The sequence below is a fragment of the Bos javanicus genome, chromosome 21, assembly GCF_032452875.1.
Source record: "Bos javanicus breed banteng chromosome 21, ARS-OSU_banteng_1.0, whole genome shotgun sequence".
In the NCBI taxonomy this organism is placed as follows: Eukaryota; Metazoa; Chordata; class Mammalia; order Artiodactyla; family Bovidae; genus Bos; species Bos javanicus.
The window spans coordinates 5,569,860-5,587,211 of NC_083888.1; the positions used below are offsets into that span (position 1 = coordinate 5,569,860).

The 17,352-nt window shown below is 40.3% G+C and overlaps 1 protein-coding gene across 4 annotated transcripts in view; it reads right to left on the reverse strand.

The window, feature by feature from the left end:
• Positions 1-17,351, reverse strand: part of ASB7 (ankyrin repeat and SOCS box containing 7) — a 55,832-nt gene extending 38,481 nt beyond the window's left edge. The window contains exons 1-4 of one of the 4 annotated variants that reach the window (XM_061394232.1): positions 16,689-17,342; positions 16,391-16,482; positions 8,685-8,808; positions 6,500-6,768 (exon numbers count right to left, since the gene is read on the reverse strand). In XM_061394232.1, coding sequence (XP_061250216.1) covers positions 6,500-6,710 — 211 coding nt within the window. In that variant the 5' untranslated portion in view covers positions 6,711-6,768; positions 8,685-8,808; positions 16,391-16,482; positions 16,689-17,342. The other 3 variants (XM_061394231.1, XM_061394234.1, XM_061394233.1) reach the window with 3 other exon arrangements.
• Position 17,352: the final 1 nt, after the last annotated feature.

Below are 17,352 nucleotides of genomic sequence, written 5' to 3' on the forward strand. Positions count from 1 at the left end.
CATGGGGGCCACAAAGAGTCAAATACAATGTAGCAACTGAGACAACAACAACAAAGAGTAGCGAGACATTCCTAAAGAGGGAGAGGAGATCTGCTCTCCGAGATACTAAAGCTTACTAGAGAACAATTTACAACAGTATCATACTCACCTAGGGACATACTGACAACAGAATTAATGGAACCGTGCATGTTGGTAGGGCACAACAATGAGAAAGAAGCGATGATGGAGGCTTCCTTTATGTGTGAAATTGTAACCGTGTGATACACCAAAACCGATTCTGGATAGATTACGGTCCTAAACATCATGAAACTTTCTTGAAAAAAATATAGGCAAATAATGACCCTGTGGTATGATGTACAAGACACAGAAAGCACAACTCATAAGCCAAAAGAAAACACAATTTACTTAAAATGTAAACTTCTGCCCAATAAAAACAAGCATAGCAAGAAAGTGAAAAAGCTACCAACTGGGAGAAGACTGTTACAACATGTAACTACCAGCAGAGAATATATAAACAACTCCTGCAAGCAGTCAGAAAGAGACCCGCAAAGAGCCCAGTCCAGCAAAGGCTTTGCTACTCATGTCACTTTTGCAAGGGGCAGGGGAAGAAGCGAGCAGGTCGCACAGAAGAGCAAACCACCTAGCAACATACTCCCGGCAAAGGCAGGGGCCTGGGCCCTCTCACACCTGCTAGGGACAGCCATTAACAACCTTCCTTGGAGGACAATTTGTCAATATCCATTAAAACAAACTAACTAACTAACATTCCTTTGATTGTACTTCTAGGAATTATCCAAGAGATAAACTTACACATGTAAAAAGATTAGTCAAGGACGTTCTCTGTAATACTGTTCCTAGAAGAAGAAAAATGAAAAATTAGAATGTCCAAAATAGGGAGTAAGTTCAAAGAAATTACATCCATACAATGGAATCAGTGACAAGGGAACAATCACTTAGTGAAACGTTTTATGAAAAAATCAAGATGCAGAACCAACGATTAATAAAAGGGAAGCAGGCGAGAAGGTGGCCAGTGGAAAAATATGCACACACAGATGCACAGACTATCTCTTCAGGGACACAAAAGAATTCAGTAAGCGTGCCTCTGGTCAGCAGAGGGAGATCAGGGCTGAGGGGCAGACGTTTCCCTCTCAACAGTCTGTTCGTTACACCTTTCCTTTAGATGTTAACCATGTATATGGATGCATGTGTTACCTTCTCAACAAATAAAATGTCCTACCGAGAAACTTTCAGCCTCTCTCAAAAAATAAAAAAGGTTGATTTAAACAAATGATAGTATATCCATACTAATAAACACTACCTAACAGTTGAAACAGAAGATGCCAAGAGTGAACGTTGATATTCTAGGAATCAGCAAACTACAATGGACTGGAATGGGTGAATGTAACTCAGATGACCATCATATCTACTACTGCGGGCAGGAATCCCTCAGAAGAAATGGAGTAGCCATCATGGTCAACAAGAGAGTCGAAATGCAGTACTTCCATGCAATCTCAAAAACGACAGAATGACAGTTTGTTTCCAAGGCAAACCATTCAATATCACGGTAATCCAAGTCTATGCCCCAACCAGTAACACTGAAGGAGCTGAAGTTGAACGGTTCTATGAAGACCTACAAGGCCTTTTAGAACTAACACCCAAAAAAGATGTCCTTTTCATTATAGGTGACTGGAATGCAAAAGTAGGAAGTCAAGAAACAGGCAAAGTAACAGGCAAATTTGGCCTTGCAGTATGGAATGAAACAGGGCAAAGGCTAATAGAGTTTTAACAAGAGAACACACTGGCCATAGCAAGCACCCTCTTCCAACAACACAAGAGAAGACTCTACACATGGACATGACCAGATGGTCAACACCGAAATCAGACTGATTATACTCTTTGCAGTCAAAGATGGAGAAGCTCTATACAGTCAGCAAAAACAAGACCGGGAGCTGACTGTGGCTCAGATCATGAACTCCTTACTGCCAAATTCAGACTTAAATTGAAGAAAGTAGGGAAAACCACTAGACCATTCAGGTATGACCTAAATCAAATCCCTTATGATTATACAGTGGAAGTGAGAAATAGATTTAAGGGACTAGATTTGATAGAGTGCCTGATGAACTATGGACGGAGGTTCGTGACACTGTACAGGAAACAGGGATCAAGACCATCCCCATGGAAAAGAAATGCAAAAAAGCAAAATGGCTGTCTGAGGAGGCCTTACAAATAGATGTGAAAAGAAGAGAAGCGAAAAGCAAAGGAGAAAAGGAAAGATATAAGCATCTGAATGCAGAGTTCCAAAGAACAGCAAGAAGAGAACAGAAAGCCTTCCTCAGCAATCAATGCAAAGAAATAGAGGAAAACAACAGAATGGGGAAGACTAGAGATCTCTTCAAGAAAATCAGAGATACCAAGGGAACATTTCATGCAAAGATGGGCTCGATAAAGGACAGAAATAGTATGGACCTAACAGAAGAAGAAGATATTAAGAAGAGATGGCAAGAATACACAGAAGAACTATAGAAAAAAGAGCTTCATGACCCAGATAATCACGATGGTGTGATTACTCACCTAGAGCCAGACATCCTGGAACGTGAAGTCAAGTGGGCCTTAGAAAGTATCACTACGAACAAAGCTAGTGGAGGTGATGGAATTCCAGTTGAGCTATTCCAAATCCTAAAAGATGATGCTGTGAAAGTGCTGCACTCAATATGCCAGTAAATTTGGAAAACTCAGCAGTGGCCACAGGACTGGAAAAGGTCAGTTTTCATTCCAATCCCAAAGAAAGGCAATGCCAAAGAATGCTCAAACTACCACACAATTGCACTCATCTCACATGCTAGTAAAGTAATGCTCAAAATTCTCCAAGCCAGGCTTCAGCAATGCGTGAACCGTGAACTTCTAGACGTTCAAGCTGGTTTTAGAAAGGGCAGAGGAACCAGAGATCAAATTGCCAACATCCGTTGAATCATCAAGAAAGCAAGAGAGTTCCAGAAAAATATCTATTTCTGCTCTATTGACTATGCCAAAGCCTTTGACTGTGTGGACCACAATAAACTGGAAAATTCTGAAAGAGATGGGAATACCAGACCACCTGACCTACCTCTTGAGAAACCTCTATGCCGGTCAGGAAGCAACAGTTAGAACTGGACATGGAACAACAGACTGGTTCCAAATGGGAAAAGGAGTACGTCAAGGCTGCATACGGTCACCCTGCTTATTTAACTTATATGCAGAGTACATCACGAGAAACACTGGGCTGGAAGAAGCACCAGCTGGAATCAAGACTGTTGGGAGAAATATCAATAACCTCAGATATGCAGATGACACCACCCTTATGGCAGAAAGTGAAGAGGAACTCAAAAGCCTCTTGATGAAAGTGAAAGAGAAGAGTGAAAAAGTTGGCTTAAAGCTCAACATTCAGAAAACAAAGATCATGGCATCTGGTCCCATCACTTCATGGGAAACAGATGGGGAAACAGTGTCAGATTTTACTTTTTGGGGCTCCAAAATCACTGCAGATGGTGACTGCAGCCATGAAATTAAAAGACGCTTACTCCTTGGGAGGAAAGTTATGACCAACCTAGATAGCACATTGAAAAGCAGAGACATTACTTTGCCAACAAAGGTCTGTCTAGTCAAGGCTATGGTTTTTCCAGTGGTCATGTATGGATGTGAGAGTTGGACTGTGAAGAAAGCTGAGCACTGAAGAATTGATGCTTTTGAACTGTGGTGTTGGAGAAGACTCTTGAGGGTCCCTTGGAGTGCAAGGAGATCCAACCAGCCCATTCTAAAGGAGATCAGTCCCAGGTGTTCATTGGAAGGACTGATGCTGAGGCTGAAACTCCAATACTTTGGCCACCTCATGCAAAGAGCTGACTCACTGGAAAAGACCCTGATGCTGGGAGAGATTGGGGGCAGGAGGAGAAGGGGACGACAGAGGTTGAGATGGCTGGATGGCATCACCGACTCAAGGCACATGAGTTTAGGTGAACTCCGGGAGTTGGTGATGGACAGGGAGGACTGGTGTGCTGTGATTCATGGGGTCACGAAGAGTTGGACATGACTGAGCAACTGAACTGAACTGAGAAGTTGAAAATAACAGAGTAAACCTATATGTACTTTCCAGGTGGCACAGTGTTAAAGAATCTGCCGACGATGCAGGAGAAACAAGAGATGTGGGTTTGATCCCTGGGCCAGGAAGATCCCTGGAGGAGGAAATGGCAACCCACTCCAGTATTCTTGCCTGAAGACTTCCATGGACAGAGAGAGGAGCCTGGCAGGCTACAGTCCATGGTGTCACAATGAGTTGGATGTAACTGAGTGACTAAACACACACACAAACCTGTATGTATTACTATGGGATAGGTACAAGACTTCTTTTTGGGGACAAGACTTCTTTTCGGGGTAATGGAAATGTTTCAAAGTTGGTCGTGGTGAAAGATGTCCAACTCTATGAATACATTAAAATCTACTCAATTGTACACTTGAAAAGGGCAAATTGTAAGGTTTGTGAATTCTATCTCAATAAAAGCTGTTAAAAAAATATCTATATACACACATACATACAAACAGAGAGGCAGGGTTGGGGGGAGAAATAGAGTTCAGCAAACTGGACCCAGAGGCCAAATCTAGAACACCACTGGTTTTTATACATAAAGTTCAACCAGCACACAGCTACATTCATACTTTCACACTGTATATGACAGCTTTCATGCCATAAAGGCAGAGTTAAGCAGCTAACAACAGAAAAAGGAGGGCTTGAAAAGCCCAAAATATTTACTATCTGGCCTTTTTCAGAAAAAGTCTGCCAACCTAACATTTAAAAAATTCTTAAGTTACATATAGCTGAGCAAAAAATAACAGTTGCAGAATTATAATACAGTCAGTATATCATTTATATTCTAAAACCACACACAACACAATAAGATGTATTTTCTAGAAGTATGTTAGGAAATGATCTAGAAAAATAAGGACCAAACCAAACTTAGAGCCATGAGTTACTTCTGGGCAGGGGTGGGCAGACACGGGTTGGGAGCTGACCAAAGGGGACTCTGGCTTTATTTATAATTTATTTGAAATTGTGTTTTATTTGTTTTAAGGAAACAAGTTCATATATTACCTGAGTAATTGACCTTTCTTTTTTAATTAGTTTTTTAAAGCAAGGCTAACAGACGCAGAAAGTAACACAACTAGGTAGAATTTAAAAATCTGAGATCGGTTCCTTCATTTTACTAAGCAGTACCAGAATTTTAACTATTCTGATTCTACACCCACTTCTTAGTGTTTCCAGACCTTTCTTCTGGCATTCCTCATACAGTAATCCTTCACGGCCTTCTGTGCTGAGGTTTTCAAGTTTGAAGGTGAAATGAGGCATGAGCAAGGGCCACAGGGAGGGGCAGAGGACAGCCACAAAAGAGGCCCAGGCCAGCGAACGGTGGGGTCCTGTGAACGGCCAACTATTTTGGGGACATAATTCTTGTTTCAGAGCCACTAAGACATGTGATGATTCCTAGTCTCAGTTTAGCAGTGCCCTGCAGATAGTCCACGCTCACAGCCTTCATATTCTTATCTTCACATAATTCACAAGATCCTAATGACAGCTGTGCGACTTCTAACATTTTCCGTACTTCAAAATCGTTTCCAAGTTTGACTAGTCAAAGTACAACACAGAAATGGAACTAAATGATTGTTAGGCAATCCAGGCCCTAGAGTAGTACATAATAAATCCTGAGTTCCAACTGAGCTGCTTTACATCATAATTTATGAAAATAATATGAGTACAAAAAAATACATTTGTTCATCTTGTACACTTGTACAAGTGTAAATCTAGGAAAATAAACTAAGTGGAAATCTAATGGGCAAAAAAGTGAGTTTAAGACAATTATTACTAATTATGGGAATGGACAGTTTTTCAAAGCAAAAACATAAAATGGTAAATGTAGCTTCCAACTGCATATAAAATTAGACCTCAGGTAATCTTGTAGGATACCTAGAAACTATGTACAATTCTAGAAAAGGCAAGAGCTAAAACAGTAATAAAAGCATCCAAAAATGCTTTTAGAAGAGGTAAATTCAAAAGATAGGGTATCATGAAGGCCATGGTATTTATAGGGGCCTATGGTATCTGCTTGAGCAATTCTCAACAGGGGGAACTTGAGCAATTCTTAGTTGTTGGGACCACAGCCACTTCTGCTTCTGAAACAAAGCAAGTGGACAACCTGAAGAAGGGTTGCTTTTAGTTGAAATAATCTGGGGAAATCTGGCTATATAGAAACTAGAGTTATAAGGGGGGAAAAAAGCACATTCAACAAACCAATTTTTTAGACAATCTGGTTTTAAACAAAACTCAGCATAATATCTTTACAAAGGAGAGAAGAAGAAGTCGAGTATTAGAAAAAAGAAGCATTAGAAATTATATGCACATGCACACATTACTTTAAACAGAATTTCATTTGTTTCTTCTTGGGGAAAAAAGGTTTACTCCCAGTAAACTCACCTCCATGCTCTAGAAATACTCGAACACATCTTTCCTTTCCTCTTGCTGCTGAGAAATGAAGCAGGGTCCAGCCATTAGCATCCCGGCCATTTGGAGAGTAGCCTTGCTCTAACATCTTCCGCACTGTGTGAACATCCCCAGCAGCCACTGCAGCTTGAATCTGCAACTCTTCCTGGAGTTCAGGGTTCCTTCGACAATGGTGGTGTAACATCCTAGCTGAGTCCACTTTTTTTTTTTTACAAAGGATTCATTAGGTCACAGGGATCAGCCTTGAAGGGTAGGCACAATACATAAAATTTAGAATACCTGACACCTGACAGTGTGTTCATTAAATACCCCAGAATTTTCCATTGCTAACTCATGTAAGCCTCAGTGATGACAATTCATACCATAACAAATTAACATGTATCTGTTTTGACCAGAACTTTCAGTAATTTCCCTAAGATTATAAAAGATTTCAAAAAGAAAGCAAGGCATAGTCCTAAAATGCTGAAACAGGAAATTTCCTCTTACAGCCTTTTGTAAACTCAGAGCAAATATCAGTGAATACAACATAAAAGGGAAGGTGATGCTGGGCAGCTGAAGATGGATACAACAGAGGAAGCAAATGAGCACTTGTTTTAGGATTTCACATTTACCTAAAGCACATGGAAAATTTAATTTATAAACTATTCAAGAAATCTATCACACATCAATAAGTAAACACTGAGTATCAAATGGCAATTCATAGACTAGGAAGACTAAAGACCTTCAACTATGAGAAGCAGTTTAACATTTAAAAGGCGAAGACCTTTAGGCTGGTCTCCCAAAAATATTTCAGTAATATTTTACTTTTAGCCCCAGAAAGAGTGGAAAGCTGGAGGGAGGGGAAGGGGAAGTAGGTGGGGTTAAGCAAATTAGAGGGAAAAAAATGTGCAGATTATATTTACATTCCTTTCATTTCTGTTTCTCTATCTATCCTTTCCACTTTAGGAAACAAGATTTACTACTCCTTGCCATATTTCTTTGGCACTTCTCTAATTTCCATTTTCCAGAAGTTTTATTCTACAAATATTCAAAGTAGCAATGTCATAAAAAATGTTTTAAAAGAAGTCTAAACAATCTGCTGATTAACCACATGAAAAAAGTAAAAAGCAGTATATTGAATTTCTACACTTTCTAATAGGTCAAAAGAGGTGCGTACTCAAACTCAATACAAAATGAGCTTTCCTTCATGCAAATAGGAAAAGTTCAAATTGAATTGATGAAAAGTTATATCCTACATGTGTGCATACAAAAACTTTTTTTAGTGTATTTCTAAGTTTTTAAATATACACAGAAACTTAAACTAACATAATTCTAAGAAGCCATTCCACCTGGGCTAACTTTAAGTACTAGATTAGACTCACTGCCTAATGAGTAGCTTCCATTTCTAAAAAAAAAAAAAAATTATGTGAAAGTCCCTTAAAGACATTCTGGTCTCATACGTAGGTTAGACATCTCGGGACAATCTTGTTACCAATAATAATTTACCTTGGAAGACTCATCCCTGTAGATGGTACAAAGGTCAATTTAAGGTAACTTAAGTCATAACTTTGGTCATGTTATCACCGCTCAATGGTATAATCAAATATCCTCCCTTGTTTATACACAGAAAATGGTTATTATTGATACAAACTCCTAAGTATCGTTACAAAGTAATGTAATTTAAAAAATATCAAACCACTGCTACAAAGAACTGTTTCCTCAAGAAAAACTGGAAAATGAGAAACTTTCTGACAATTTGTTTTCTTAAGAAACATGATTTCCCCTTATCTTTCCACTTAATTATTTTTTCAACTGACATTAAAATTAAGTCTCTTGCCTTAGAAATTTTAAAACCAAGAATCCTTCTGGACTAGGTTTTTGCTTATTTTTAGCATTGTAAGGGAAGGTAAAGACAATTAGAAGAAATTCACAGAAACTACCACCATATACTCAAAACAGTCTCCTTTAACAGATTTTTTTTTTTTTAAACTGGGATGATTACCTTGGCACTTAAGGCAATCTATACAAGGAAAAAGATTTAAACAATATCAAAACAAACCCAGATTTTCTTTCAGCAAGTGTTGTGTTTAGTATACATTAGATAATCTGAATGAGAAATAAAACTAAATGGATTTTCCCCTAGAACAGCACAGACAACCTATGTCACTCAGTCACTTACCTTATGAAAGAATGCCCCTTTTCCTGATATGTGGATTGCCTAATAATCATTGTGCACATACAGCATTGTTGAGTGGGGGCTTAGAGTGTCTCCAGATTCTGGTGTTAATGAACTCTTTCTGAACCTGAAAACAAATGAAATAATAATCATGGAAAATTTTCTAAAAATAATAAAGAACCACAGCTACCTAAATAGTCTACCTTTTGACGAGCTAGCATTTCAGCACATTACAACAACTTACAGAGCAAGGAATGAACTCAAATCAATTCTTAGAAGAAATTATCTCAACATCTACACTAATCTCCAACGTGGTATAGGATATGATTTATCGGGCGGAATTTTTTTTTTTCTAAAAAGGTAGTTTGTTTGTTTTTTTAATAAAGAAAATAATAAATCTCATACTTGGAATTTGGATGCAAACACAAATTTTTTGGGGGGTCTATTCAGAATATATTTTCAGAACTGAATTACTTTTTAAGTGACATCATTAGTTTCTTGCTCTTTCTAAACAATGAAAATACATGTACACTCAATACAGTAGGTAGCCAGGGTCAAAATGGGATCTATGACAACTAAAAGGAGGTTGTCTTTAAATGCTTTTTTTCTGTATATGCAAAAGACATCATGTTACTGAAACTGTTATGCCATTATGCATACACCAAACTAGGCAAAAGATTAACAACAGTCTTGCTGGCTTCTCCATATGAATCCTGAAAAAATTCTCTACAACTAAAAGAAAAGGGATCTTTCTACACATCCATTAAATCCTAGATCTATGAATTCCATTAGGGTTAAGAACACATGCAAAGTGACTTCCACACATTACACTAGAAACCGTCCAGGAATTACTCATTGGGAGAACTGCCATCCCATTCTAGTGGGGTGGGTGAGCCAAGCCCTCTGTCACTTAAACAAGGAAAGTTCACACTGCCCAGCACCTGGATGAGCTATGGGGAAAAGTGGCCGTCACAGGTGGTGGCGGCTGCAGACCAGAATTTTCAACCAACCCAAATTAGTGCAGACTACTTTGACCCTTATCTCTTTTCACAATCTATTTTTCCTTGTCAAATTTCTTCAAGGAAGCCAAAGACTCTGCAAACATGCACTTGGAAATAAATAATATTTGGCTTAAAACTGCCTAACACTTTTAAATAAACAAACTAGGCATGTTCAGGACTCCTACACAGCAAGCTATAAAAACTGCAAAGCCCAGGAGATAGTGAAGGACAGGGAAGCCTGGCATGTTGCAGTCCAGGGGGTCGCAAAGAGTCGGACACAACTTAGAGATTGAACAACAACTTGTATGGATCTGAGAGTTGGACCATAAAGAAGGCTGAGCACCGAAGAACTGATGCTTTCGAACTGGGGTGCTAGAGAAGGCTCTTGAGAGTCCCTTGGATTGCAAGGAAATCAAACCAGTCAATCCTAAAAGAAATCAACTCTGAATATTCATTGGAAGGACTGATGCTGAAGTTCTAATACTTTGGCCACCTGATGCAAAGAGCCAACTTACTGCAAAAGACCCTAATGCTGGGAAAGATGGAAGGTAAAAGGAGAAGAGGGTGGCAGAGGATGAGACGGTTAGACAGCATCACCGACTCAATGGCCATGAATCTGAGCATACTCTGGGAGACGGCGGAGGACAGAGGAGCCTGGCGTGCTGCAGTCCATGGGGTCACAAATAGACACAATTTAGCAACAGAACAGAAGGTGATGGCACCCCACTCCAGCCCTCTTGCCTGGAGAATCCCACGGATGGAGGAGCCTGGTAGGCTGCAGTCCATGGGGTTGCTGAGGGTTGGACATGACTGAGAGACTTTCCTTTTACTTTTCACTTTCATGCACTGGAGAAGGAAATGGCAGCCCACTCCAGTGTTCTTGCCTGGAGAATTCCAGGGACGGGGGAGCCTGGTGGGCTACTGTCTATGGGGTCGCACAGAGTCGGACACGACTGAAGCGACTTAGCAGCAGCAGCAACAGAACAACAATCCTTACAGAAATGGTTGATGCTGGAACTGGGCAGGAAATACAGAAGATGAGCCTAGAGCATCTTACAGTGCCAAAAGAGAAGGAAGTACTCCAAGAAAAACGCAAAGATGTCAAGGAGATACAGGAGCCAACTAGAAGAGCTCTCAATAGCCATGGTGGAACAAATCAAACAAGATAATCAAAGTACTACTAGATACTAACCCAAACTACACCTAAGTATCAGTAAGTCTGTATTGATAATGAACAACTTATTGACTTTAAAAGGGAGAGAAGAAATAAATCTCCTGTTCAAAATTCCGAATAATGTGTGTAGATTCACCCCCTCCCTTCACCCTTAAGGAGGTGGAACACAACTCCCCTTTCTCCTTAAGTGTGCCTTCCTTTCAAAGAGGATGAACCTCTTTTCAAAGAGGATGAACTTTTCAGTGGGAAACCTGAAAGACAGTGCCTCAGCTAGATAATTACGGCCAATATCAAGAGCACCATCAAAATCATGTTGTTAGCATGATATGATGAGAATGGCGATTTACCTGTGCTCTTTCTCCCCAAAACCCACAGCCGCAGTCTAATCACGAGGAAAATACCAGACTAATTCCAACTGAGGGGCTATCTACAAAATATCTGAAACTCTTCAAAATGTCAAGATCATCAAACACAAGGAAACAAAGAAATCTGAGAAACTGTCACAGTCAAGAGGAACCTAAAGAGACAGGACAACTAAAATGGAATGTGGTATCCTGGATGGGATCCTAGAACAGAGAACAGTTATTAGGTAAAAGCTAAAGAAATCAGAACAGAGTATGGATTTTAGTTAATAAAACTATTCAATACTGTTTCAATAATTGTGAGAAATGTGTCTGTTAATGTAAGACGTTAGGGGAAGGTGAGTGTGTAATACATGGGAATTCTGTATCAACATTTTTCTGCACATCTATAAAACTGTACTAAAATAAAAAATGCAAACTAATGTCTTCAATGATGAGCCTGCAGCATTTCCACACAGAATATGTCATTATTCTCCATGTGATCCACACCTCCATTTCAAGAATGAACACCACCGGATGCCTTACTTCTAAGTATTTCCTCGGTAACCCCTGTCCTCCTAAGAAAAGTGAAGATGACTTTTCACAGTCTTGAGCCTTTAAGAGTCCTTGTTTTTGTCATCATTGCCTTCCATACATCCATCACCACTTCCACGAAGGCAGCAGAAATGGTGGGGGATGGCAAGTGAGGTGGAGGTTGAAGAGAATATTAAATGGCATTAATTTATTAATAATATCAAGAAAGGTTTTGTGTTAAAGGTCAAAGTGACTCAATTATTCCTCTCTATATGCAAGATGCACAAACAACTCGTGATAATCCCACACCATCTACTCCAATCAGACAAACGAAAGTCTACTGAGTACCCTATAGTGCCTGGCATACTATGAGTCTTTGGCCACTGGTATTATCCCTGGAGAGAACTTACAGAGTTTTCGCATACTTCAAATGAATCAAATACTTGTAGAATGGTTAGGATCATTTTTCTTTATTCTGACCATACCAAGCTCTAGAAATAAAAAACACAGGTTTAAAGCAAAAAAAGCACTTTGTGCTTCAGTCTTTATGTGAAAACACACACACACACATACCATGCACACACGACTCCTGTCCTCTTAAATTATGAAGGCCAAAGACTTATTACCAAAATATCCTAATAGTCCAAAGCATCAAGCAACTTAATTTCATCGTGGTGTAATTTTATGAAAGTTTGCATTTAATAGAGTATAACCATCCATGTATGTGTAAGTAAAGGGAAAAAGGCTACTGAACTTAGAAAGTTAACGTAATATTCAGTGGTAAAGTTACCATTAAAAACTACAGAGGAAGTCCAGAGATAAGACAGAAAAAAATCTATTTCCCCTCAAAAAGTGCAAGTCTGAAAATCTGATAGCTCATGGAGTCACATATAAAAGAAAATGGTGAAGGAGTCAATTTTCTAAGTAAACATATGTACAATGCAAGTTGACTCAGAATGACTAAAACTCTGAGGATGCAATCTTTAGAAATTCCATTCTAGGTTTCAGTCAGAAAAGGAAAAAAAAACACACTAACAAGGAAGACTTGAGAATTATGTATCAAAATGAACTGCTTCCCAATGTATATCACTTTTATAAAAGATTTTACTGCCCAATGTTAATAGTGTTTAAATTTTACAAATTCATCTTTTCTACTTTACACTTTTCTTAAAAAAGAAAACAATCTAGGCCTCCGAGCTTTCACAATGTTGACCATATTAGAAACTACAAATTTAGGAATTACATGCCATCTAATTTCCATACAGATATCAAGTGAACCTCATTAAGTTAAAACCAAAGCTTCTTGCTTCATATAATTAAAAGAAATCTATACTCATAGAATAAAGAATAAAATAGCTATAAAGCAAAATATATTTAAGATCTGTCTAAAATTATGTAACTTGCACCAAATTTGCCCACATGTCCCCAATTTCCTTTGGCATAAATGATTAGTCATTAATAGCTTTTGCATATTACTTTCACTGAAAGGCCACACATTTTTTGATTAAGGGACACAAATTAGAACTGTGCTTTCAGATTTCACACGAACTGGAAACAAGGTAACAGCTTGCTACTCAAAAAAAGAAATAAGCGTTTCTTTGCAGAATAAACAGAGATACAGGCTGTAAGGAAATAAAATCAGTAACTCCAAGGATACTAGATCTAAGGGGAAAAAAAAAACACCAAAAAACATGAATAGCTCACAAATCCCAAGAGGGAAGATAGATGCAGAAACACTACAATGCCCAAAGCATGTAACATGGCTGAGATGGATGTTGAGGAGGTCGACTCATATAACCAAGAGCCTGGAACCCAAAATGAAGTAGAAGTGTTATTTTAGTATCACTCGGCTGAGTACCACAGTGTTTCTGTTCTAAAACAAGTGAGGGTATTCATATTTCCTCTAAATTACTGGGCCTCCATATAACAAATATTTATTATCATGTACAACTTTTCTACAAGCTTCCTAAGTTCTGACAGAAAGACCAACAATTTTCATGCAATGTGGACAAGGCAACAGAGGAAATTTTGTAGTTCACTTACTTCAACTCAATTTAAAGTGTAAATCACAAGTATTATAAATGATGAAATCTTGTCAACCTTACCTTTTTAACCTATGTCTGGCCTTACCATCTTAGCAGCCTCATATCAGTACCTAAGTTTATGAGAAAGGAGATAAGTCTTCTACATAGGGCATACTTTCTGTTGAAGATGAAGTGAAAAGGCTGAAAGTCAGGTATTAGATATGCTTACAGAAATGACCTGATTTTACAGACTTTTTAGGAATCATATGTACTTCTATATTATCAAAGTTAAATGTGAACAAAATAAAGCGGTATTTGTATGTGTCATAATATAATTGCGAATGGCATCACTTTAGGTATGAAGACAGTCAGTACTGGCCACAGCATACTCAAAATGCATCACTTCAATTAAAATCAGTGATTCTCCCTATGGGGTCATAAATCTTACTTGGTTACCAAAAAATTTGGGTGTTTATCTTTTTTCTTTTCAAAACCATGTGACTGACAATAGAATTAACACAAAGTTAACTACCAGACTGAAGAATATAAATCAGTCAACAGGCTTTTTTGGTAATATAGTATTCACACTAAATGTTTGGCATAATCTAGACCAAATACTCTCAATCATGCTAACATTAGGAACAGATGTTGACAATTTATATATACTCCATAATCTTAGAAAAACCACTAAAAGCTGAGAGGATCAATGAAATAGTTAAGAAATTAGAAAGAACAGAGAGGAAAGCACTGTTCTCTCTTTACCTTACATACTTGACTCAGCACAGGTGATAAAACCCCTCAGAAATGAAAACATGCTAGAGTTCAATCTAAAGCAGAAAAATATTTAACTGAGAAGGCCTGAATAGAAAATACATGTAATTCATCTTTACCCTAAAAACATGCTTCAAGTATTTTAGCAATTTTTTAAAAGGTCTAAAGTAATCATTAGGCATTTCTCTGGCGATTCACATATTTAAATAATGAAAATTGCCTTCTACCTAGCTTTTACTGAAATGCAGTGAACCCTACATGTACAGAGGGAACTTCCCAGGTTCCCAGTTGGTGAAGAATCTGCTTGCCAATACGGGACACACAAGAAATGTGGGCTTGATCCCTGGGTGGGGAAGATCCCCTTGAGGAGGAAATGGCAATCCACTCCAGTATTCTTGCCTGGAAAATTTCATGGACAGAGGAGCCTGGTGGGCTGCAGTCAATCATGTCACAATGAGCCGGACATGGCTGACCATACATGCTCTACGTGTACATACAAAAGGTGCCCTAAATGTTCACTGTGGAATAGTCATTAGTCAATACTGATTCTAAACCCCATTCAGTAGCATACGTTCTCATTTTGGTATCCAGTTCCAGGTCTCAAGAATACGCAAACCCTCAAAGCCCTTTAAAAGTATCTTTAGCTGCACCTTGACAATTAGAAGAATCAGGTAAGAGATTCATTTCTTTATCCGGAAGACAGAAAGTCCAGAGGAAGAGAACAAGTCAAAGATTTCCTAACAACTTTTGCTATTATAAGCACTTCCTTGCATGTAAAATTCCCTAAAAAATCTGTGATATTAAAATAACTCTGAGATTAACAAGAGACTTTATACTCCTGTTATTGGATGTTAGAGAAGTTATTATTTGGCTCATTTCTGAATTAACTCTTACATGATTTCCCTATTTATATCCCCTCTTTAGGACTTACATGAATGCCCTAAACTTACCTTTAGTGCATTTTAAAAGGTGGCAACAAAATACAGATGCTTAAATTTCAATCTAACAAATTCTCTACAAGGGTTTCAAAATGAGAAATCTTATGAAAAGTGCCAAAATAAAACCCTACGTTCTAAACACACCAAAATATTCTTTTGCTTTTAAATTCTTGAGCGTCAAATGATTAACAAAATATTGCATAAAGTTTTATAAGTACTAGAAAATCTGAGATATAACAAATATGATTTATCTTTTTATAAGAGTTTCATAGCCTTTACACATCTGTCACACAGAAACACACAAAAGCCCAGAGTTAATTATACATAAGTGCTTCAGGAGAGTATTGCTTTCATATCATTCACATTATTAAGGTACACAGATTCACTTTTTGCTATAGGAAAAAAAATCACATTATTTTCTGAAACTCACAAATTTCAAGCTATTACTGAACCTTCCTTCACGAACTCTTGTGAGGTAACTCAAAAGATATTCTGATGGAGGTAGAGGAATGATAGCAAAGAAGAGGGGAAAACAGAAAATTGTGGTTTAATTAAAAAGCAGAGTCATCCAGAATTAACAAGCAACTAATAAGGAATTGGGGAATTCCTATGAGAATAAGAGGGGCTGGGGGAGCTACAAAAAGGTCTCAAAGTCTCCGAGCAGGGTAAATGGTGGAGTGTACCAAAAGACAAATGCAACACATGGAAACACACTGTTCAGAGGGAAAGGCGGAAAATAAGGTCCTGGGAAAGAGAAGTTATTAAAATGTTAAAGACTGGGGCACGGGCAGCGTTTTTGTTTTTGCTGGAAAGCTAGAAGCCAGGAAAGGGGTGCATTGCCAGGTAACTATCCAGAAAAGAAAGCACCGATTAATGAGGTAGGGGCCAGGAATAAACAATGGGGGAGGGGAGGGCTGGCTCGTTACCTTGACGGTGGAAGCTGGTCAGAGCTCCGCGGCTGCTCGGGCGGGTGGGTAGACCCTCTCCTGCCGTCGCTCGCCCCCCAGCCAGCTCACACCTGAAAATCAGAGACCCGTGAGCGGGGCAGAGCCCTGGGGCCGGGGCGGAGGGGGCCCCGGGGCAGAGAGCGGGGCGGGCCGGCAGGAAGCGGCAGGCTTCCCCTCCGTCCCGGACCGGCCCCTTCCCCTCAGCGGGGGTAACCGACTTTTACCTGTCTCCTCAGCTGCTGCCTCCCTTCCTTCTTCCAGCCGCCTCCACACTCACCAACTTCTCCATTGAGGAAACAGCCCGGGCAGGGCCGGACCCGGCTGTCCCTGCTCCTCCGCGGCGCCTCCCGGCCCCAGCCTGCCAGCATCCAGATGGCCCGGCCGGGCGGAGGCGGCGGCAGTGGCCGCCGAGCGTCCTGGGGCAGGGGTGCAGGGAGGAAGTCCCGGCGCGGGCGGGGGGCAGCCCCGGTCCGAGCGCTCGGGGCAGGGGGCTGCCGCGCTCCTGGCCGGGGGCGCCCGGCCACTGAGGGGCCCGGGAGGGCTCGGGGCGGCGAGGGCCTGGCTCTCACGGAGCCCGGAGTGCCGGCCGCCGGGGCGCCAGGCAGGGGGCTTTCGGGATGCACTTTGCACCGGGCCACCCCCGCCCCCTCCCTCCAGCACTTTGGGGTCACTGGGATGGGACCAAACCCTCAGCAGCCAATCAGCGGCCGCACTGGAGCCGGAGCCCGGAGCCGTAAACCAGGTCTGAGGTGGATGGGGGGGTAGGGGGTGAGGGGGACTTGGTTGGTTGGTTGCTTCCTTCTCTCCTCCTTACCCCAGCGGCCCCCACCCCTTGCCTGCCGTAAAGCGGCCTGCGTATTCGCGACAGTTAGAGGAGGCGTGCCGAGCGAGGCTAGGAGTCGCCTCTGATTGGCCACATTCACTCCCCCCCTACCCCCCGC